Genomic DNA, 25,413 nt, shown 5'->3' with positions numbered 1-25,413 from the left:
AATACTCACGTAGTTCTTTGACACAGTCGTTGACCAGCTGCTGTTCTTTCTCCTCATAGGAGATGGTTTCTGTCTCCAAACTGGTGGCCTGGAAACACAGCACAGTTACCGATCAATACCACCCACCCACACCCACACAAACGCACACACCTTCACAAACTAGAGGTTAATACAAAGACAAAGAGCACTTATGCCAAAGAACTGAGTAAACAGACCCCAGCCCTCAGCATGACTGTGCACATTTGGTATCTGGGTTTGAATTGGATTATTTATAAAAAATATTCGTTAATCATTCAGTTTCATTAGAAATACTTTTTACTAAGTCCAGAAGATAAAAATCACAGAGAGATATGTTCATATATTTGTCTGGAGGGTGTGTGTTTGAGTTTGTGTGTGTGTGTGTGTGTGAACCTGAGAACGCAGGGACTTGTTTTCTTCCTCCAGATCTTTGAGTTTCTTCTGTAAGGAGTCCAGAGGGAAAAAAGTTGGGGTCGATACATTGTTTTCACTGGGACGCACGCTGTAAAACACAGAGAGAGAGACAGAGACAGAGAGAAAAACATGACAATCAGTAGATCATTAAAAGTGCAGTGGCCATTAGAGTTCAAAGTTGAGGGGAATTAGTATTTGCTTAAACCTACCCTCACAATCACATTTTACTCAATGTAAATTTGTCATGCAAGGACACTAAAATGAAGAGATTAATCATTAATAATCAATTTTTGATTTTAAAGAAGCTGGGACATGCTCTCATGCCTCACACACTTTATCACAGCTGTGAGGGCCTCCAGATTCCAGGCTAATTTCGTGTTATGTGTGTTGACTCCTAGGTTGGTGTGAGAGCTTGAGTCAGTCTCTCTCTTTCCCTCCCCAGGTCACTTAGTTTAGCTGAACTTGATTCATTCTTTTTGGAAGCTTCTTAAATATATACATCTTACTTAAATCACTGGTGGTTACCACACGAGCCACATTGTGACAACGCCTAAGCCATGTCTTTTCATGTTAGGTGTAAATTCGGTTGCATAACTGCAACTGGTTTCTTGGAGAAGAAGAGAGGAGGAGATGGGATGAAGAGTGACGCGAGAAAGGGAAATGAAAGGAGACTCACGGTGTGGAGGTGGCAGACTCCCCCTCGCTTTCCTCTGCAGCACTGGTATAGAACTGCAAAAGCTCATCTTTCATGGACAGGTCATGACGTAACTGAGACACCTTATGTGTGCAAAGTAAAAAGACAGACAGTGAAAAAGAGCTACTATTACCGGAAGAGCCCATGACAAAAATTTGTATGTATCAAAATATTGCTATGTAGAGCCATGTTTTAACACAGCACTGCTTTAGAATGACGATAAATAGCCTTGAAAGGAAACGTCTGACATATCTCAGACGTGTAAATCTACCCGTACCACACTTTGCCATATTATGTAAATAGACTGACTGGATGAGCAGGCAGTAAACGTGCACGTTCTCACCTCCTCTCGTATGTGCTCAACTTGCTCCTCCAGCAGCTCATTCCTCTCGCTCAGTGCTTTGTTCTTCTTCAGCAGCGACTGTCCGATACGAGCCGCTAACTCCAAGTCACGCTCTTTCTGTGTCGAGACAAAATTTGGTTTGAGAATATATGATAATAAAATTACTGTGGTGGCAACACGGATGGAATGATGCACACGAGCAGTTACGTGCCTTCCCAGCTTACTTAAAACATTCAAACAAAGAGGAGACAAGAAGAATAGACGGTGACAAAGACACACATACATCTCTGAACTGTAATTAAATGTTTATCATGAGGGTTTGCAAATGACTGCCAGGCACTCGTGTTGCCCAGCAGGTCTGGGCTCAATCATTAACGAAAATACAACTGGCTTCGCCTATTGAGACAAAAACTAGATGCGACTGAAGCTCACAAAATAACTGAAAAGTTCACACAGAAACTAATCAGGAGGTTGAGCTCGGTGTTTCAGCCGAAGAATAGACCATGTTCTCACTATTAGACACTGTGTTATGTTGGTGGCAGAGAAACTTTGTTTTGTTTTTGTACGGCTGCATGGTCCCACGGTTCATCAATAAGAAAACCACGTTGTTTTTAAAGGCCTCACGCCTGAAAGTCAACAGAAATTCCCAGTGTCCTGGTAGCCATCAAGAAGCTGATGTGGATGGATCGGATTTAAAGATCGGATACCAGAAACATGTTTTAATAATATTGTTAAACCTCGTCTGTCAAAAAGAAACCTGCGTTAAACTACCTTGTAACCCAATGTTTGAACCGAGTGCCTCACAGTCTGCCTTTACTCCCCTCAAATTGGTTTTACCTCTTCCAGCAGTCGAGTGACAGCATCAATGTCACTGTAGGTCTTCGTCATCTGGCCCACTCTATCAGCACACAGCACTGCCGAGCACACAGAGGAAGACCACATGAGTAAAGTGGCAATACAAAACCCCTCAAGGACAATGAGTGGACACTCAAAGCACTTGATGATAAATCACAATCACCAATTAGAAACATTTGCAATCACATGAAGATCACGTTTACAGGACAGCAACTTCAGCTCTTCACAGGTTTTAGAGCTTCATAATTACATTACAGCTGCTCTTGTTGAAACACTTTCCTGCTCTGTGGTGACTGAATAAATGTTGTATGAGCTTGCATGATATTTTAGGAAAAGATGTGGGCAATTTGTAACGACTGTACACAAAAGACTGCAGGAAAAAACATCTGAACTTTATGTTCAAAAAAAGGTTGTTACCATTAAAATCATTTTTCTTAGCAAATCAAATGTAAAAGTCAATTGTATTTAAAGGGATCTTTCATATTCTGACATATTCCCTTATCGAGAGCTTGTGTATATACATTGGGGTTTTTGATGTGTCTACAAACACAAACTGTGAAATAAGAGCATTTAATAATTTTGGTATGGACTGACTTGCTCTGCATTCTTGTGATTCAATGAGCTGTTTAGATTTGACGCCTTTCAATGCATCACAAGAGGTTTCTTTGAACTTGTAACCCCCCCTGCATGTTTTTGGTATGAGGGCTTCTCCCACGAGGGCGTGACATTTTTTGGCAAACGCTTAAGAAGCTGGCCAATCAGAACAGTGTGGGCTTTTTGGAGTGGGGCAAGAGCTGAATAGCTGAATTCTGACAGTGACAAAAGTGGAATTATGGCCTGCAGAGCTGTGACAAGCTTTTGACCATAAATACACGATGAAGTTGGTAGATACCACACCGAAATGAAAATATTAAACTGATATGGTTTCTGATTTATCAAATGGTAAATAAAAAAAATCCAAAGCTGATGTTGTACAAACGGCAAAATTCCCCGTTATACTTTGTTCTATAATGAAAGATTACTTCAGAAGTTCCAGATCACCTGACACATCATATGTAACCGCACAGCACTGCAAACATTTGGTAAAATGATAGACAATAACAATAAAGCCACCGCTCTCTCAGTATCCTTTTATTCTGCTGTTTTTGTTGCGCCAGGTTCATTGATCCTCATACCACATTCACATTTGACTTGTCCATGAATGCTTTTGCAAAACTTATCAGCTAAGCATAATTCCTAAGAAGTACACACCCGAAGCTATTCACCGCCGTATCAAGACATCCAGAAAAGATACTTTATCAAGTAGCCACAGTGGTGACTAAGAAGGGCCAGAGCAGCGTGCTAGCACGTTATCAGGTCCCTCCCTCCTCGTGCAAGACGTCAAACACACAACTATTTTATCTGCTCCTCGAGGGGAACAAGTTTTCAGCAACCAATCTTGAGTTCATTTAAAAAAAAAAAAAATTTTCTAAGAGGACACATTCATTAGTCCATTTTAATGAGATGATACACGTAAGGAGCATGAAGATGTTTATTTTTGGACGGTCTAGTGAGTCAGTTTTAACACCATCGGCTGTGAGGAGGAAGTGTGTGATGTCCTGCTGTCTGGAGGTGTAATAACCCCATGTATGCACTGGTGCCAGGATTAATGGCAACATGTTGTGAGCCAGCAACTTTCAACACAGAAATGCTTCAGCTTACACAGGTACAATATTAACCAATTCTATGAGGAAATGTGTATTGTACAGCAGGCACAAACACAGCAGCATCATATCTTTGAGCCTCATGGGCTTTGCTGCAACAAACACGTAGACATCACCTGCCTTAGCAGAGGACGTGTCTCTTCGTCCATCACAGGGGCTTCTTTGGCTGAACAAAAGAACCTTCTGCTCTGTATTCATTTTCAGAAAATTATTGTGCTGAGAGGTTTATACTTGAAAACTAGTTGTAATCTAGAGAGTTTATTCAAGAGGACTTGTGTTTTGAGAAAAATGGAGGAGGACACAAAAGATGTGATCAAGCGTAGTAAGAAATAACCCTCACGACACCCACGGTAATGTGGTCTCTTTTGGGAGAGTCTGTTAGGCAGTGTCTCCAAGAGAATGAGCAGGATGATGATAAGCATTAAAAAAAAAAAAAAAAAAAAAATCACGCACAGACACAAATGCACACACACACACATGCACACACCAAAATAAGCAAAGGGACTCACTAGTACCTGCTTGCTATCTGGGCCTATGATGAGATTACATGAGTGATAGCACAAGGAGGAGCCTGGATGTCTGTGGTTTTGCCTCTTGAGAAACTTACTGATATATTTCCACAGCAACACGCCACCCAAGACACACATCATAGTTGAACTCATAGGAAAAAGCCTTAAGCACGACAATGAAGACAGCATGAAGGTTCAGAGGACAGAGTAGAGATGGACATCGAAAAGTTGACTAGAAATGACAGCAGGTCTGTCAAACTTGGCCAACTATACCCTTAACCTTGACTTTCACACCGGCTCCTGAACAACATGTTATTGTTACAATAACTTTTGTTGATACAGCTTGAGGTCTATCAAAGACAAAATCTATGCTTTTAGTTTTCAAATCAGTTAAAAAAAAAAAAAAAAAAAAAAGATATGATAGGAAAAAAAAATCCCAACATGTGATTTTACTTGATCGGTTTAACTTTTTCTTTTTTTAACGTTAAAGCATTTTAACATTTTACTACTGAAAAAATGAAAATATGAACTGTATTGGTCATTACTGAGCAGTGAATACAACTACAAGGATGTAGGTAAATAAAAACACCTGTAACCTGGATTTATTGGAGGTGAAACTTCATTTTGGACGGTGACAGGATGTTTTCTTGGACCTATATACAGACAGTAGGAAACCTAAGACACACGCATAAACGTAAGGCCCCTCCCCCTCTTGTTTGAGACACAGACAGACGCTGAAATGATAACTTGGAGTTCTGAGTTGAGATGCAATTAAAGCTTAATAAGAACCCATTAGCAAACTCTGCTGGTTTTCCCTCTGCTGGTTTCCCCCTTACAAGAGGGGTATGGGCGGGGGGGGGGGGGGGGGGGGGCAGTCAAGCGACAGTTTCGTGATCTTGGTTGCTACGAGGCATCTGACAACAGACTGACCGACAGGTTCAAGGACAACAAGCAACACAAGAGACACAAAGTAGTAGTTGATGCTGACCCAGGTTTATATCTATTATAATTGCAGTTTATATTTATTTCAGTTATGTCAATATCAAGGTTCACTTCTTTATATAAGCACTCTGATGTGGATACATTGCAGTAACACAGCCAGTGTATCCACAAAGAGCCTAAACTCATACGCTTTTGTTTTTTTTATTTATATATATATATATATATATATATATATATATATATATATATGTGAACAAGAGTTCTCCTCCCCATTTTTCTTGTTGTTCAACCTCACTGATGTCTCTCTTTTCAAGGGGAATCCTTTCCTTTCCCTTGAGTGTGTGTACATATCTCTCAGATACATTCTTGTCAGTCTGTCTTACAATATCTGAGGAACGTTCAGAATACCAAGCATTCCCTGAGCATAGGTGTGTGTTATTAATCTCATACGATAACTGAAACAAAAGTGACGTGAAAGCTGGAATTAGGCAGCCCATATTGGAAAATGTCAACCCAGCAGGCAGGTGTACGGCTGCTGAGATTAGATGCAACGGTACTCCTGCAGGACAGAGCCAGAGGAGACATGAGACAGTACAAGTCTCTGAATTATATTTCATACAGACATTTCCGCTCAGTCGCCTTCAAAACCATTACACGACAATTCAATTTAGCTAACAAAAGGTCAGATACACAGAGCAAGCGGACACACAGCATAAACCAGACTACCTTCGCATAGAACTTGCTGCTCCATCTCCTCTTCTTGCTCATTAATTCCGAGACAGAAATGTTTATCTTTGTTTTCCTCTTCTGTGCTTCCTTGACCAGGCAGACAAACATATTCCTCATCTTCCTCTGGCTGGCTTGAGTGCGCCAGTCCATCCTCAGAACCGGCACACAAGAGCAGTGCCATCCTCCACCACTACCGGCCCGAAGGCTAACTGCTAAACCCAAGAGCCTTCAGGTGCAACGCCATGGCTTCTGCTGTTCCTGATTTCCTCAATGAATTCTGACCAAACTGAAATGTTCCACAACAACAAAGTACCAAATCACCAGAGTGATCATTCCAAAGACAATGTGTGTTTCTTTCTAGAGGTGTCCTTCTAAACATCCCATGGTGCATGATGGGCAAAGTCTGTGTGTTTAAGTCTGTAAAGTGAAAAATAATATCTGCTCTGTGTGTGTGTTTTGTGCCCTGTGGTAACTGTATGACAACCGGTGACTCCACCCCCTCTCCTCTGTCATTGGTCAGAGAATGGCCACCTCTATTTTACTACAGATGAGGGGTAGACAGACAGGCATGCACAGACACACAGGCGCGCGCGCACACACACACACACACACACACACAAAGCTTTTTCCCATCAGCTTTTTAAGGTCATAAAACTGGGTTAAAATAGATTTAACTAGGGATCTGGAACATTTCTCTTTATGCCTTAAACGCTCATTTTTTTCAACCCATTTCAACAGCTCAAAGGGTCAGTACGGTTCAGGCTGGCACTTGGACGAGCGAATTAAACACACATCTTTTTCTCAGGTGAGTCTTGAACACAAATCAGTCAGTCTTTACCTAACCCCCTCATGTGAAAGGTAACTTGGTACAGTCCTGCTCAGCTTCTGTGGTGTCAATAATAAAAACAATAACAGACATGCACCTGACTCCAGGGTGGGACCAAACACACAAACCTTCACAGGTGGATGGCTTTTCTTTTTTTCTATGTTTGCCCTACACCCCTGGGCATTCAAAATGTCTTCTAGACAGGAAGCAGCTATTTGAGCAAATGCATGAAAGGATAATAATACGGTTAAGTCAGAATAATGGACAAACATCTGAAGATGAGACAACTGAGGCATTTATTCTCCAAGCTGCAATACAAATGATAATTGAGGTCATTAAACTTAATCAGGTCTAATTATAAAATAAATGTGAACATGAAGAGTAAAGATTTGAGCGAGGTTCTAGCATGAAATATTTTAAGCTCAGAAAGAAAAAAAGGGTTTAGAGACTTTGCACTGTCACACATCTAACAATTATGACCCTGGTGCTTAACAAATAAAATGGACAAAACAGGAATAACTTGATAACAAAATGGTTCACTCACTAAGTCTACATTGCTAACCCCCCGATGTTCTTGCTGATAGATACAAACGCCTGGCAAGAAGTTTGATTGAGGACTGAATTTAAAAGAGTACATTTTAGGCTCCACAGCCACTTCAATAACACGTTATACAGTGGTGCAAAAAGACTGCTGCTGTCAGCTTTAGATGCGCAAAAAAGAGAGTGGAGGGTCTGGTTTACAGAATGCAAAGAAGTGTGTATAAGTGTTCCTGGAAAGTAGACAAGGAAAGATATGTCTGATGCCAAATTTCAGAGCCTGTCATCAGAAGCTTATTCCTTAATATTTTAACTTCAAATATTTGTAGTATTTTTCTCACTGTAGCAAATTTTGTTTACCATTCCGGGAGTTGTCAGTTCTGTTTGATGGAACTCCTCGTGTCTGGATGTCTTGCCACCTGATTAGGATCTTTATTTTGAGTGCTTACACATAATCATGTCATTAAACGCAGATATCAATCATCCAAGGTCCATGGAACAGGCTACTATAACGAGCCTGCTGAATAAAATCAAGCCTGCTAAAGCTGCCTCACTGCTACTTATCACATTATTTATTGGTATATTTAGAAAAGTAACATTTTATTTTAGAAAAAAAATTGTTGAATTTTTCCTTTTAGAGTATAAAGTGCATAAGTGTAACTGTAAAGTACAACGCATGTCAATCCGATCAGAACTCGTCCCACCACATACTTGGTCCATGACTGTGGCTCACATCCAAGCAGCTCTATTTTCTGCCCATTATTCATTGTTTAACTGTTAATGACTGGGAGTGCTTCAGAACCTGATGCCAGCTCCAGCACACTTGAGTAGCTCCATTCAATGGTGCTGTGGTTGTAATGGCACAGGCAACAATAGTGTCCTGATCACATTCACTCTTTACACTTCACTTCCCCTCGTACTCCCCCTTTCACCTCGTTGGTCTTTTTGAATCCCCTCAAAAACATGTTTGTGCATTGGTCCCAGGAAAATAAAAGACAAGGAATTTGGACATTTACACAATTATTATGTGAAAGCTAGTTGAGATAGTAAAAATGAAGAAAATCCCTCAGCTAAACACACAGATTGTTTGCGTCCTAATCCGTTTCCCTAAAGTTTCTGTGACTGACTTTGCTTTAACTTTCTGGTTTTCAACATGACGCTGTGAGTTATGTCCTCAGTCTCTGTTCTTTTGATACTACAATTAGACCATCAATACAGCATTACCAACCACACAGCCCTGAACAGAGCGATTCAATAGACTAAACATTCCAAACTTTAAATTATTTGTTTTTTCAGGGATTACTTTGAGAATAAAATGCCATTTGTACAACTGCACACTGAACAGTCACATTCACATGTCTGTTTTTTCAGCAATGTGCAATTATTGGTGCAATAACGTTCCTATTTTTCAAACTTGATGGAAATATTTTTCTGTGAATTGTCCAAAATAAATGGTAATATCTATTTATTTCATTTTGTTTGTTTCTTAATTCATAAATATTTTTTTCTTTTAATCTATATTATCCTTTCTTTTTCCCTCAGTAAATGCTGCTGAAACTGCCTAAATTTCCCCTGTGTGGGATTACTAAAGCATTCTTCTTCTTATTATTATTATTGTTATTATTATCATCTTGCAAAACAGGGACAACATTCCTGTATTGAAAGTTGTTATACAGACAGTTATTGCATCCCAGGTTCATCCATTCTTTGCCCCCCAACTCTCTTTATGTCTGTTTTCTCAGCGTCAGTCTTCATTTCTGGCTGCCTTCTATCCATTCGGCCATTTGGACAAAAGTGTCTAAGAATATCAGTCAGGCTTCGATTGATAGGAGTGGCTTAGAAGAGCATGCAAATGATTGGGCTAAATATAAGCCAACCTACTTACACATCCCTCCCTTGCATATCTCAGAATAACACCAAACCAGCTGCTATCTCTGCCTCAATAATCCACTACATGATTTATCCAAAAAAATTAAAAAAAAACAACAACAACTGCAGAACTCTTGTCATTTGATTATTCAATCATACAGCTTCATGTTCAGTTGTAAAACCTATTAACAAGATGTCACAGGAACTGTTTGTTTACAAAAAATCAAACCTGCACAGACTGGAAACCAAACATGGGCTAGCAGCCACAGCTGAAGGATACTGCAAGTGCTTAAGCTGCACAGCTCACATTAAGGAGGTGCCCCCACGCCTCCAACAGTTACGTAACCATTTCTAGTGAACATCCCAGACAGATATGAGTCGAGAAAATACAATAATAGATCGTGTTCTCTCTTGTCATTCAGCAGACCTTCAACTTACATCATCTAATCAAAATAGTCCACTCCACAAGTCATCAAAATCCCTACAATGCATCTCAGGTCAGCTGCATGCATTTACAACAGTTGATCGCTGTATTGAGTGAAATGAATTATATAACTGATCCAGTCATGGACCAGGACCAGCTGCCTCTCAACTAAAGAAAAGGACAGATGAGGGCAGAGTGATGTAGAGAGAGCCAGAGGCAGTGCTGAAGGGCAGCTAGCCAACCCTCTGTTGCTGCTATAACCTGCTGTTAGTCACACATGTCACATGACCAGGTGCCATCAATCCAACACCTGCCTCTGCTGTATGTAGCAATCAGTAGGGTCATTTCAACACACGAGCTGCTGCAACACAATTCCTAAACAGTACCATTATACAATCAGCTTATTATTGACGGCTTGTTAACAATTTGGAGGTTTCTTAAAGCATTTTTTTTAATGCCAAAGGATTATTTCACATTGTCATCTTTTTATTTGAGACCGCTAACCTGCCTGTCTATTTAAGGTGGAGTTGGTCCTTCTGGTTTTTCAGGTGTGATAACTGTCTATATGGTCGTCTTCTAATCACAAACACTACCAAACAAAAAAAAAACAAAAAAACAACAAATCTGCAGTCCCACTTACTGTCCACACTCAATTAGTCATAAAAGCACTTAATGGTCCCCTTTTAGAAGCCACACTGACTCAGCCGCAGCTATTAAGCATCCCATCATCTTATGCCTGCTGCAGCTTTAACACTGCCTTTATAAAACCAGCCTTGGTATTTTATGGGGAAAGCTCTTCCCCAGGGACACATATTTAAATACATCTTTAACCAACTGGGGTTGAATTGAAGGTGAAGGTGAAAATGTCTGATTGAAATGTTGTTGTTTTTTTAGTTTTTCTGTTAAGGTGTTGACAAATGATCAATAAATCTGACTGCTACTTGTAACTTTAACCTCTGTGTGTGATACATGTTGAGACCTCACCAGTGATAAACATACAGTGCTGCATGTGCACAATCCTAACAGGTTCCCAACTCACTGAGGATCCATATATATAGCACCTATCTATGTCACTTGTAGCCTAGTCTGACAGTTTCCAAAAGAAAAAAAAGAAAGAAATAAAGCATTTGTGAAATTACTCTACCCCCCCCCCCCCACACACACACACACACACACACACACATCCTCACAAGCACCAATCCTGTACGTACTTTGAGAGGACTCTTCAATAACTAGACTCTTACCATCAGTACACTCTTCATAGTACCAGTCCAGCTCATAGTAGTCAGCCTTGACAAACCTCTGGCCTCTGGTTTGGCCTCGTCTCTTCATCCTCACTGCTGACCTCTGTAACTTGGCATTCTCAGCTGAAACCCTAAGTCCAACGTCCCAGCATGCTCAGAGACAACCAGCTGTCACTGAGGTCTAACAACAACTGATGGTGTCTGTTTGCCTTTTAGTGCCTTGTTTCTCCTATCCCAGCATTCTTAACAGTTATCAGCTGGTGCAAGGCTTTGTCCCATTGTTAGCTAGAGTTGGTCAAGTGTCTTCACATGTCCTTTTTGTCCCACACTCATCAGCGGCAAACTCTCAGCGTAATATCCTCCATGTTCGTTGTGGTACCATTTCTGCATGTCATTCCCTAGAGCTGTTCCTTGCATCACCAGTTGAAAACAGAAGACGGCAAAAAAACATGCCACTTCATTGTCCCTTTGTCCCTTAATTTTGTTCTTCACCGTTTCAGCAATAGGTGGACTCAGAATCATCAGTCCATTTATCCCTTGGTGTGTTAGTCCTCTTCAGATTTCCATTTAGTAGACATATCAGGATCTATCTTCTAAAGTCCTCATCCATGTAAACCTTCCTGTCAATTGATTATCCTCTGTTTCTTCCTGTGTGTCCTCTGGCTGTGGCTTGTCTGGCTTGTCTTCAATGAGGTCGTCTCAAAAGCACTGTCTTCTCTTTTGTAACACCCCTTGCTCAATGACAGCATGAGCTCTACACATGGAGTGCTGCATCCCTTACAATGACTCAATAACTACACAGACACAGCAAGCAGCAGCAGCAGTCACGGGTTTTGCAGTAAAGATGATGATAATCATGACACAGTGAGGTAGGCGGAGTTAGAGGATGCTTACAGCCAATCAGCGAGAGCAGTTTCATCAGTTTCCTCCCACCCTCCCTTCCTATGTCAGCATCCCCTCCCTCCTACCTCTGTCCTTCTGCGTGGTTGCTATAGCAGCAGGCTCAGACTCTGAGGCCTGAGGCTGAGCAGCATGTGAAAGCAGTGTGTGGTGTTGGCAGAGGTGACGTGGCCAACCCAAAACCCAATCAATGGGTATGAGTTAGGAGTGATGGAGGAAGCACATGCACATTGCATGGAGAACAAAAAGCTGATATCACAGCATAGTGACAGAAATGATGAATGTGTATGTATGGATATGTATTCATCATTTCTGTCACAATGCTGTGATATCAGCTTTTCATATTTATGAAATATACATACATGTACATTATATACACAAACATATACATACACATACACACACATATACACACACATTATATATACACAGATTACCGCTCGCTGATTTAAATGCATCAATTTACATCAGCTTCTTCCTGACACTGATTCAACTACAGGTCAACCTATACTTATACACAATGTATGATCAAGACAATGTTGGCAATAAATAAACAATAACTAAATGGAAATGAATAACATATGTATTCATACGAATTAACAAAAAATATGCAGAGACACATTTATCAATGTAACAAAAAAAATTGTCTTGACGTGGCTGAATCGATTTAATCAGTCATCAACAACAATATAAATCGAAAAACAACAATAATCAATGAATAACCAATAAATCTTAAAAAAAATATTTCAAAAGTACTTTTTTATAAGTAAGACTTCATTTATATCAGCTGTAGAGGATTTTTTAAAATTTATTTTCATCTGGTTGGCTACAAGACAGATAAAACCACAATACCCACATGTCCTCTGTTCACCCCCGACCAGTGATGTCATTCCAATAAGGAGCACCTATTGGTCAGTTGGATCCATGGTCAATAGACATCATCCTCATGCAGCAGTTGGTAATTATTTGGGTGATGCAACACTGTGCATTTGACACTGCTCATTACAAATCATTGTTAGAGTAATCGAGCAGATGGAAGTTCAAAGTTGTTGGGATGAAGATGATATATGAAGCAACTCAGGAGACAAAAATAATGTTGAATAGCAAACGAAGCTCCTCCAGCTAAATGTTTCACATCTTCCAATATTCTTATGTGATGTGACCTTGTCATTCGCTTTGCCCTGAATGGCAAACGCAGAAATGTCAGGACAAATGTGACCATACCTTTATGGGGCATTGAGGTGAAGTTACAGCGACTATTTATGAGACGCTTGAACTATTTTTAGAAACAGTTTTTGACCCCGAGTCACTGTTCATGAAGACAAGAACTAAAAACTGAATTATTAATGACGAGAATGTCTTACTTTGTTTTGCTGTGTGCACATGTTTCATGTGAGTTTGCCTTTTCATTTATTCATGTGTGTTTATGTGCGGTTTACACTTGGTATAGACAGCCACATGACAGCTCGTAGTTTGATAAGACAAGTAGACACAAGCACAAAAGCCTCACACAGGGAGAAGAAACACAACACAGAAGGAGACCAATATTTGTTGTGGCAAGCTCGACCATTGGCCACATCCAAACACTCACACTCTCGTCTCCAATTGTTACCCACTGAAGGTCAACTGGACCTCAACTCTCAGTCAAATCTAGACATTCATGTGCTTGGTTTGACAAATCCAACGAGTCTGAGCATAACGATTCTTGACTGCAAAAATATTTTTTTGTTTTAGAGATCAGTATAATTGAGAATGGTGCAGTAATACTAGTGACAAGTCAACTTTACGTATCTGATCCATGCTCACAAAATATGTCATCCCCAGATTTGGCATTAAAAAAAAGAGAATGTGATGAACTTACAGAAGTACTTGAGGGTCTCTTCCGTCTGTTCAGTAGTCAGGTCAAGGGCAGAGTCCGGGTCCACCATCGGTGTGTGCAGCCAATCATCCTGGTCGTAGCCGAAGATGGTGTCGGCCCTCAGCCTGTAGACTGGCAGCTGTTCCTCCAAAAGGCTGATAATCTCAAGCTCCGGCAAATCAGTATTGTTGCACACATCTACACAGAGACAGGTTGGTTCAGTTACCTTGGCAAAATGTATTGATAAGGTTGTCATTTGTAGTGGAGACACATGTTGGGTCATGACACACACTGAGTTCAGACTAGATTTCATACGAAAAGCATTCAACAAGATTGGTGTTGGAGCTGTAGGTAAAGTAGGCCCTCTAGTGGTCATTTGAGAGAAATATTCTAAAAACTACACAGGCCTTTGCCTCCTTTGTGTATAGTCTGGCAAAGCTCACATTTTTACAGAAACATGTTTTTTATTTTTAAAGGTTTTAATTAGAGCTGATGGAATTAATATATAATACCGCGGGTTGGTTAGAGCTGGTCTCACTGCTCCATCTACTCTCCCTCTCAAAAAAAAAAATCATTCAAATCAAGTTAAAGATATCTCCGGAGTGAATTAAATAAAAGCGCAGACTTTCAATCATTCACACTCACTATTTTCAGATGCTTTGTTTCCAAATGGAGGGAATATCTGAAATATTTTACACAATAAATCCTGTGACATGAACCAAACTGGCCCACAGTACAACCTCTTCTTAACAACAGTAACTTGTTTCTAAAAACCAGTGAGTCATCCAGAGAGTTACATTTATGTGCTGCAGTGGAAAACCTAATCTGACCTCAGCTTTCAGCTATGTGCCTCTTCACAAATCAGTTTAGTGGACTATTAAATTCTACTCTAGATTTTTCCCACTGCTCAGCTAAGAATGTGTGTTTTTCTAAGTGAAATAGAGAAGTTTTTCGGATTGACAGAATTAGGATATACACATACTGAGAATAAAGATGCAGTAAAAATACTGTCTTTTGTTTTTCCTCCCTCTCACCCTCTATTTCTGGCTCCTCTGCCATCAGTCCGTCCCTCTGTTTGTCTGTGTCGCTAACAATGCTGTCTCTCACTGTTTGCTAATCCAGACTGAATGACTGACTGTGAAGAAAAAGGGACACACACACACACACACACACACACACACACACGCGTATACAAAGCAGCTGGAGAATCATTCAGCAAACACGACCCATAAGATTTCATCACAGAAAGGAGTACGAGACAGGATCACAAGCGCTAACAATGTCACTGCCTCAGTATGTCTGCAGAACAGCAACAGCTCTGTTAAGTTTTAACACATTTCTAGTCTCATTCTATTTTTCTGTTCTGTAACAAAAATTGGAACGAGAAGCTCGTTTTGCATACGCCTCATTTCACATTTAATGTCAACTTTCTGATGGTTTCTGGTCTGAATGACAACACTCCCCGTCAGTAGTAATTTTAAATACAGCCACTACACTGAGGATAAGAATAGATCAAGGCTGAAAAAAGGTCTCGAGACTAGAGAGGCCTAAAAGAGTGAATGTGCGTGTGTGTGTGTGTGTGTGTGTGTGCGTGTGTGTGCATATTGTGTTTGGCAAAAAAATCCCAGCATAACTGTTAAAGTTGTTTTCTCTTTCACATCAATAAAGGTACTTGAATGTGGAATGTGGAATATATTGTTTCCAAAGAATTCAAATGTAAGTAAGCCCTAAAAAGCTACTAAAAATGTTTCCCAAGATTCAAAGACAAACTAGGCGTAGAGTAAACAGAGTCCTGTTGACTTAAGAGCATGTCTTCGTGCCCTCTTAACAGCATGGAACGATGTTTTGGTTGCTGCCATTTTCTGCAAGTTCAACTTCATGTCTCTCTCTTTTCGCTCTTAATGCTGAACGTATTACGAGGATGGATGAGGATTCAAGTTTAAGATTTTAATTTTGCATCATTAACAAGCTGGTATAAGGCCAAAACATCTTTGAGTCTAATTATATGTCAAATGTAAATTTAGCCCGCCTGGAGGGTCATGGGAACATTAGCAGCACTGCTAGCCACCAGTGGAGGAACGTTCAAGTTCAAATGTAAGAATACTCCATGGGTGACTGTCAGACACATCAAAGCTCAACGTGAGGTCCCTCTGAAAGTTAGAGAAATATACACTGCTGCTGAGCAGGTGTCGTTCTTCTGACTAACTTAAATAATAAATCATACAGAAATGCCAGTTAAACAAAAGCACCTTATAGCTCAGCCAATGTGTGCACTGCATAGTACAACTGACCGTATTGTCACTGAACCCCGACCCTAAATTAGATTACTGAGGAAAGACATCTAGTAAATGGGCTGGATTCATATTACACACTGGGTGCTGGTGTGTAAGAGTGGAATCACAAAGACAGATCTTTGCTTTTTTGTGTTGTAGGTATAGTTAAGTATGAATAAGTCAAGTTCAAATCCTAACTGCAAGGTCTCTAACATTCAACATGGCTGCCCCCTGTAAACCAGTACAGTACAGCAGTGCTTGTTGCAGCCACCTTTAAAGTCAACTTGACCCTTGAAAGAGAAATTCACAGTAAAGATTTCTGGCCTTTGAAATCTTTACCTTGGATGGTAATTAAGTTTAATGTCACACAATGTGACTTGAAAGAAATCTAAAGACTTAGAAATACAACACCGTAACTATTCAAGTCAAAAAGGGAAGAATACAACAGATAGAAGAGAGGAGAGGAACAAATTAGGGGTGACTGTAGAGAGAGAGAAAGAGAGAGAGAGATTGAGACAATGAAAGTAGCTAAACTCTACCCAGATGTCAGACGAAAACTTCACTTCAAACAGACAGAAAAGAGCAATGTACTCACTCATGGTGCCTGAAGCCCGAAAACCACAAACACTCCTGCCCTCAACCTATCACATTTTCCACTGGTCCAGGAGAGTGGAAAGGTCGCAAGAAAGAACACAGGCGAGTCAGAAAGAGTTGGGAGGGTGAGAGAGATACAGGAAGCACAAGAGAGAAGGTGCTAAAAGTTAGAGGACGGCACTGGGTGGAAGAGACAGCGAGAAAAAGAGAGAGGAAAACAGGCAGGGAGGAGTGAAGAGCAGAAGAGGCCTGAGCCAAACTGGTTCGTCATGCCTGGCATGCCAATGACGATAGCCACATGGACCGCCCTGCTCTTGCTCTCCCTCTCAGCCAGCAAACTCAGCTGGACTCTTCCTCGCAGCAAGAATAACTGCTCACTCTGTCTTCCTCTGCTCCACCAGCGCTTTTCCCTCTCTCTCTCTCACACACACACACACACACACACACACACCCCAACAGCCAGCCTCAAGCTGTGAATGCAGGTTTTACAGCTACCCAGAAGACACCGCCTCACAGTAGATGCTGAGGTGGAGTGACCTGACCACTAACCTGATTTTTCTTAACATTCTTCACTCAAAAGGCAACATGTTAGGACAAGGATTTAGCCTAGTTACAGATAACCAGAGCTGAAACTGACAAAAGATATCACTCCCTGTACTTCCCATGTAATCCTACAGTGTGAAAGGCAGCGAAAGGAAACCCGTGAGTATATTTGCTCTAAACTTGTATTTACAAAGTACCTAGAAGACAATAAATAGGTAGATCCATCAAAGAGTTATGCAGCCATTTCATTCAGCCCTGTTCCAGAAACTCAACCCAACTCAGAATTTTTGTTTCTTTGTCATGGATTCTTTGTGATTTCAGTCCCTTCCATTAACCTATGCAAAAATACTTTCATTGTTTGTATTCACAACTTTGCACCCATTTCTGGGGAGGAGCAAATGCATGGTGATTTCTATACATGAAAGTTGTATCATGTCAATGTATAATACACCAAGACATAGAACCAGTTTTGACAATTGAAGCCTGGTTGATCGCATATTGCAAAGCAATGCTTCTGTCCTGAGGCCTCAGCACAAGTCTGTCCAGAATTAAACCTGGCAGGATTTGAAAGAGTTGGTGCCGGTCACAGGCAGCAATACCCCAGTAAATCTCTGAGTCCAGCATGTATGCGTGTTGTGAGGCATAAATCAAGAAGTAAAAACAGTCAGCGAGCAGTTTTGATCACAATAAAAATCAAACTCACCTTAACTCAGGGAGAATTTGACTAAAACTGAAAAATAGATAAGTTTATTTACTCAGTGGGCCAATCTGCTTCAGTGAGTCCAGCATCAATTCCCACATACTGCACAACATAATTATACAAAACAAAGACACAACAGCATGGTACACCACTTAGGTTATTCATCAATCATCCATCCATCGTCTTCTGCTCTACAGCTATTAAAATATTGCAGGCTTGTAATGTGGGTTGTGTTTACTGTGAGAAAATCAAAGAGAGGCACGTCCATTAAAGTTGGTTTGATAGTTTGCCCATGGCTAGTTCAACTGTTGAACAAGGTGAGTAGATGTGGGTTAAGAGTAAAGGAAAAACATTTCTGCATAATAAAAAGGTCCAGTACTGTAGGTTGGGAGGTGTGGACACAGACAGGACATGTGGATATTTCTTTTTCTTTCTTTTCTTTTTTTTTTTAAATTAGCAGCAATAACTCAAAGTGAAAACCAGGAACTTTCAAATTCACTGCTGTTCAATGGCAAAGCTGCAGTTAATGTGCATGGCTTAACACAAGCACAATTTTGTACACTTTGCACCGGCGCCGCTGGGTCAACAGTTTCACTCGAATGCTTGGCCTCTCTACCTACTGCAGGGAAGCGAGCTCTCCTCGAAAACATTACAGCACAATAGACGTACTAACATGCTGTGACTGGATCCGTTAAGGAAGCACTTTGGATCTACTGTTGGTCCACTTACATAACTTTAGCATCTCACTCAGGTTCTCGGTCTGTTTGTCCCTGACCACTCTCCCCTCAATGAGTATCCGATTATTAGTCAACCAAGTTACTCAACTCTTTACGTCACTGCTGGCTGGTAACCATGGAGAATTAACCCCACTACCAGGCACTGCCCCAACAGCAACGCTCCTCTATTCAGCTCTTTGTGTTCATTCATCCCCAAGACGAAGTGAAATTATACCCACTCACAAACATGTCCCCATGAGGAGGAAATAAACAAACAGGTTGAGGCAGGGAGATGGACGGAGAGGTAGAGAGAAATGAAGGAGTCGACAGGAGGTAAAAGATGCTTAAAATGTAGTAATACTTTTAATTTTGAGTATCAAGTTCAAGCTGTGGTAGTAATACCTAAGTACCAGTAGATGGCAGCAGGGAACTATCCTCCTTAACCATGATGACACGTCCAGAGAGATTTCATTTCAATATATGAAAGAAATAAAAATTAACATTTCTCCAAAACCTCTCTTATCAGTTCCAACAACACTGGAGGTCTGGAGGTACAGTCCTGTCCCAGCCCCCAGACTTCTTTCTGGAGGCAACATGGCCTCCAAGGTACGGCTGAACCCCCCCCCAAAAAACAAAAAAACAAAAACAAATGCCCTCAGCTAGATGGAATTCACAATCTTTAAGGAAGCCAGAGGGACATCATTTAACCATAACAATATCATAGCATAAAGGTCTTAGCTAGCAAGTCAGATATTACTAAAACTACTTTAGAGCAACAAAGTTGGGACCACCACAACTGAGAAGACTGAGGTGAAGCCTCTGATGAAGTGTGTTAAATTGTTCTGGGTCCCTGAATATATTCAAGTCCATGTGAGATATCACAGTAAATGCAGGAGAACCAAAATCTGTATGGACATTTGTGGCTTGAAGAAAATGAAAACTGCTCATGTATTACATTTAGGGATGCAAAATATTGGATTTTTTGCTGATATCCAAGATGCGAGGACATCCAATAGCTGATATGTACTGATATCAACATTATCTGTACAAAAACGTGTTTATTATTTTCACAGTTTTACATTCAGATAAACACATGAAACATTGTGAAATTGAAAAAGTAGAGTTTTCTTTGCATCTAAAACCACTGGAAAAACCCACATGAACTAAATTCCCCAGACTGTTTCCTCGAGATAATCAGCCAAGAGACCTGAGCAAGACTGGGCCACACTTGACCATCAGACCTAAAAAAAACAACAAAAAAACCACAATATCTGCCAATTTAAAATGTGTGCACATATCATCCTGCAGCCACAATTATTTTACATTTTAAGGTTCCTGTTCAAGGGTACCTTGGCGGTGGTAATGGAGGTGAGGCAAACGCTGCGCCTTCACTCTCCCCACCAGTGACCCTCCCGTCACAAGCTCCTCTAACACATAGGCCTCCATTGCGAATATAACACAAGCTTCTGCTCTGTGTTGCTCATGCTATCCTTTTTGTGTAGAGATATTATTGCACATGAGAAAACATGGCCTCAATCAAAAGCTCTAGATTCCACAAATTGTTGCTTCTAATCTGATACAGTGTTTAAGATAAAAGGGACCACGGTCCTTAAAATAATGAAAGGAACTGAGGTCACGTCAAGGCTGGGTGGGCATTTTCCTGAGTGTATAAGCAACTTCCTTTGTCTAAATTACGGAAGACCGCTCAATGTGGTGCTGTAAACATATATAGCACATCTGGCTTTTGGCCAAGCTGTAATCAGCTAACTTTCCCTGCCACTGGACCCTCCCCTTTGTGTTCCTCGAGTTGCAGTTCAATAGACTTGGAATGTCTTATCAAAAGAGGCATAGCATTAGACTTGACGTATCCATTTTACCAGGCACACATTTCAGAACTGCACAGTCAGCGATCTGATCCACTGTGGCAGGTTGTCATTCAGTTTTTTTACATCATTAGGATTGGAAAAACCTAAACTGCTATTCCTAAGACTTAGCATCAATAGCCATTACCATTTTATGTGATGGGAATATTTATCTAGAGTGTGAAAAGGCAGATGGCCACAGCAGAAACTAAATTCTGGCCAGATTCTGGAGACATCAGTGTCTTCTTCATGGGAGAGAAGATGAAATAATCTCAGGAAGGGGAGATGAGTGAAATACACGACAGACTGACCCCTGGGAGCTCGTCCCCGTTTCACATGTTGGCTCACACACAGAGCTGAAGTCCCCTGGAGCTGTTATTAAGAGGAAGTGACTTTAAAAAAAGGGTCAGTTTCTCACAGCTGGCCAAACGAAGAGCCAAAGCTGTGACAATAGAAGGATTAAAAAAAAAAAACAATGTCAAAACAACAGTTGATATTCTTAGAATTAACAAAAACCAAAACATTTATTTCTAGTCAACTGTCAAGGTATGAAAGGACCTATGCTGTTAGCTGGATAATGTGGTAAATGACTATGATTAGTGGCTGAATCCAAGCAACTCTTGATTCATCCTAAGTATGGCAACCAGGATTGCACCGATTGTTCCGCCAGGGACTGGAGTCAGTCAGTCCTCACAGGATCGGGTCTGACCAGTGACTGGCTCGTCGGTGTCACTCATTTCTGATTCCTAGTCAGTCAATTATTGGAGCACCACTTCGCTGGGAATAGCAGCGAGTCTATTTTTGACAGAGGGCGAGTCAATCCGCACAGAGCAAATCGAGCCAGACAGGAAACCTCCACATGAATAGCATAGTATATCCTGTCAATTTTCAAAATAAAACACCATGTGCAGGCTCCCTATCATCAATCAGACCTGAAAGGACACAATGTAAAGGCGTACTCTATGTGTAGGTGATAGAAACACATAAACCATGAGACAATGACCAAATCAGTAGAATCTGAGCAAGTTAACAAAGTCAGAGGGCAGCAGGAGATTGCTCCTGTGTGGAGGACCACCAAGATTGGTGACGCAGCCGGGATGAGATACAGCCTTGCTCGTGGAAATTATTGGTCAAGCGTGGAATTCCTTCACTGTGAGTAATGAGGATATAAAGCTTGCAATTTGTAAAACATGTAAGGCCAAAAATGAACCTAATAAACCTAATCAGACACCTGAAACTCCATCAGCCCAATTTGAGGACACTAATTAATGGAAAGCGGCTATGCCTAGTAGGGAGAGCTCAGAGCCAGGAACCATCAGTCTCTCCTGTCCTTCATTGCCTGCTGCAAACAACTGCAGCTGGTCCATGAGTAAAAGATATTCAAACACATCTGGATATACAGCAACTCATTTTCAGAAGAATTTTATTTCTTCCTCTTTCCAGTAAGAGAGGACTCTATTTATATATCTTTTAAGGCTATTAAAGAAAGGAAAGATCGAGTAACCTCGTGGGGGGAACTGTAAGGGTAATATTTTCTTTAATCATGTATATTAAAGTTTCCATAGAAGAAAAGTTGATTTTTAAATTTTTTTTTATTCTGTCAGTATAGTTCCTGGACAGAAAGTCAGAACTTACAAAAAAAAACAGCGTAAACAAGTCAAACTAACAAAAACAATCAGAAATCTGTCTCTGCCAAGAAGAATCCAATCAGCGCAACGAGTTATACTGAAATGTGAACAAAATTTGTTTTTTACGGGCCTGCACATTCTCAACTGCCCTGCAGTGCATTGGACCTCTTAAGACTGTAAGATGGCAGACTCCAAGGCGGATGGTACTTCACCTTCTACAACTGCTACATGTAACCTTTTTAAAACATTTCAAGAGGGCAATGACCATGCGGATTTGAACAAGATAAAACTTTGGGAAATACGAGGTGGATTGTATAACAATATCATGTAAGGTTGAAGCAGTGTTGTAAACTAGTATGAACAGTCTCCATGCAATGGCATCATACTCATTGATACAGTAGGCAAGATTTTTCTTCAGGAAGTTTGTTCGGAAAATGTCTGATAAAAAGTAAGGTCTGAGGAGGAAAGCAGGTTTTCGGAATTTTTTATAAATATCTTAGATAAGCCAACATGTTCATGCAATATTACCAGTGATGGTCTCTGCATCTCTGTAGGTGGTGGTGAACTCACTGACATACTCCTCCTCTTCCTCCGTGGTCACCGATCTGAGCCCTGGGTTGTGGGGGCCAGCTGTAGGAGCCGACAGCTCTTTTAGGGGCGGGGCAGAGGAGCAGGAACAGGTGTGGGGAGGTGGAGTCTTCGGGTCCAGCTTGGCACTGAGTAGTTACTTGTTATAGGCAGGACCAGCCATGGACATAACCTGGACCCACCAGAACAGGTCTGCAGCGAAGCTGACCTAGTTTTGTCTGACGAACATTATGAGACTGGAGCAGACAAAACAGATCAGGATGCGTCCACTGCACACGACAGCTGAAGCAGGACCAATGACTTGGATGTCCAGAGATAAATCACTTCGTACCTGAGAGAGAAAGGAGGAGGCCATTAACTTGTATCAATTTTTTAGACCACAGTGCATTTACATACTGAATATAAATACTTTAATTGAAACATTTCTCTGTTCATTGTGCACCAGTTTTACACAATGCAGTTTGATTAACTACTTCAACAAATAACTTACTTTATTAGACAATATTTAGCATTGTGATGCTTGAACATTAAAACCCAAATGAACTCATAAAGAGGGCAGAGTAACTAAGTTCTCTCCATCAGACACAATATGTTACAACATTTTAAAATCATCACAGACAGTGTTTTCTGGATTGCATTTGCTGATTAAAAGGAAAGTTGCAGTTGTATTTTTTAAATAGTGCACATGGGAAAACATTGATACGATATTATCTGTGAAAGGCCTGTTATAGGCCAATAACTGTTGATACATCGGTCAGCCAAAATATAAGTCAGGCACTAATTTCTGGCTTATTAATATGTGTATGATCTAATATTCTCCACACACACACACACAACAGCCCGATCATAAACCATATCATGGAAATGCTTATAATATTGCATATTTCTTACATTCTTTAATTTTAGAGGATGCAACCTAGAAGGAATGCAGCCAAATCCCAAGTTGTTTCTAGAGAAGGTCAAGAAAAGAAGACAGAAACCGTTTTTTTGTTTGGCTTTTTCTTGTATTTAGAAATTTTCAATATTTTTCGTAAAGAAACGACATTCAAGTGTCTCCTCGTTGAATCTCTACATCAAAAAGAAGCTTAGAACTCGTACTTTTGGTTGTAGGCACTGATTTACTACTGACATGTAGTCACAAAATATTTTCATGGTCATTAAACAAGCAGCAAAACGTCATGTGGTATAAGCCAAGCCCACTTCCGGTCCTCCATCTGAATACGGGTACAAAAGCAGAAAACATCATTTGACTCTGATAAACTCTTAACTCAGAGCATTTTTTCACATCCTCCAATACATTTCCTAATCTCTCATTCTCTTCCTCTTACTTACTTGCTGAGTTGTTCCTAACAAATTAGCAAGTAAGTGTCACCCTAATAACAGAGACAGATCCTGGTGCAGTGGAGGAAGTAGAATTTAGACCGCACAGTTTCCATTATTCCGGAGTGCAACACTTCCAGTTTCCCAAACATTGTTGCTAATGGCAACAAACACTGTACAGTCACTGCAAAACTTTTGAAAGGCTTCTCATGACAACATCCTTCTAGTTAGTCAGCTCTTGCATCTTACTGATGATCAGTTTTATCACAGGGGAAGTTTGGAAATCATCATTTCTAAGACTTTAAGTGTCATTCACAACCCTGAAATACATGTTACTGCTACTTATTTGCTAATAATGCATCACTGCTTTGCATCTAAATACATCTCTCGTTTCATTTCATGCTTTTAAAGAAATAATGACTGCCAACATTGCAATCCCTGTGACGCTGACCAGTTCAACAATACCAGGATCTGTTACTTTATGGCCACAACATTCCCACCCTGTTCCATCTGTGCACAGGAACACAGTAGCTGCAGTTTTCCTCTTTCCTCAAGGTGTGGTTTCCAATTTCTGTTTTCTTTAAGTTACAAAAAAAACCTTAGGAGTGGTTCACTTTTTTTTTTCCCCCAATGCAGTGACTTACAATATTTGTCCTTACTTTCACTTGTTTGTTCCTTAACCTAAAATGGGATGTGAAATAAAATCCTCCCTCTGCTGACAGAGAATCTGTATGTTAAACAAAAGTGTGGAAAAACACTGTCTTCATGATAGTGATGTTGGATACCACCAATTTCATTTCCGATCCGATACTGAGTAAAATTCATGCTGGTATCGGCGATACTGATCCGATACCGATACTTTGTGCAATTACACCTAATGTGTCTGGTAAATCTGAAAAAAAGTAGTGTATTTCAAATCATAGCCTCACAAAAATACAAGAAATCCAAGTCATTTCTTATATATATTTCAAACTTGAGGCAGCAGCCTTCTTCTTATACAAGCCAACAGAAAAACAGAAAAAACAAGAGGACACAGCCATATAAAATACATAAAAAATAGTCTCAAGTTCAAGAAGAAAAGAATATTTGTAAAATAATAAACCCTATTATTAATCCAAGATGAACTCATGCAACTATTTTTTGAAGTATTTATTTTGTTACTTTTCATAACCATATTAATTTGATCAACAGCAACAGTGCTTAGCACCGCTTAAGTTCCATATTTTTAATTGTTACCTGGATAGTGCCTGCCTGCAGCACAGAAGGACTCGGTCAGAGACGTCTGTCTTGCCCTACCAGCAGCAGCACCTGAAGCTGCGCTCTC

General features: G+C 40.4%; 1 protein-coding gene across 7 annotated transcripts in view; it reads right to left on the bottom strand.

Moving 5' to 3' along the window:
• The window catches only part of trak1a (trafficking protein, kinesin binding 1a), a 46,086-nt gene that overhangs the window by 12,065 nt on the left and 8,608 nt on the right, over positions 1-25,413 (bottom strand). For 2 of the 7 annotated variants that reach the window (XM_086219010.1, XM_086219016.1), the window contains exons 2-9: positions 22,710-23,100; positions 14,900-15,000; positions 13,869-14,063; positions 2,307-2,383; positions 1,470-1,586; positions 1,109-1,209; positions 412-520; positions 10-88 (exon numbers count right to left, since the gene is read on the bottom strand). In XM_086219010.1, the coding sequence (XP_086075136.1) occupies positions 10-88; positions 412-520; positions 1,109-1,209; positions 1,470-1,586; positions 2,307-2,383; positions 13,869-14,063; positions 14,900-14,924 (703 nt within the window). In that variant the 5' untranslated portion in view covers positions 14,925-15,000; positions 22,710-23,100. Of the gene's footprint in view, positions 1-9; positions 89-411; positions 521-1,108; positions 1,210-1,469; positions 1,587-2,306; positions 2,384-6,204; positions 6,638-11,107; positions 11,919-13,868; positions 14,064-14,899; positions 15,001-16,733; positions 17,112-22,709; positions 23,101-25,413 lie in introns of those variants that run through there. The other 5 variants (XM_086219011.1, XM_086219015.1, XM_086219012.1 and 2 more) reach the window with 5 other exon arrangements.

Source organism: Aulostomus chinensis, chromosome 11 (assembly GCF_037954235.1).
Source record: "Aulostomus chinensis isolate RoL2024-O1b breed Wild chromosome 11, RoL_Achi_v1.0, whole genome shotgun sequence".
NCBI lineage: Eukaryota > Metazoa > Chordata > Actinopteri > Syngnathiformes > Aulostomidae > Aulostomus > Aulostomus chinensis.
The sequence above is the reverse complement of the archived record's forward strand: the minus strand, read 5'-3'. Positions and strand labels throughout refer to the sequence as shown.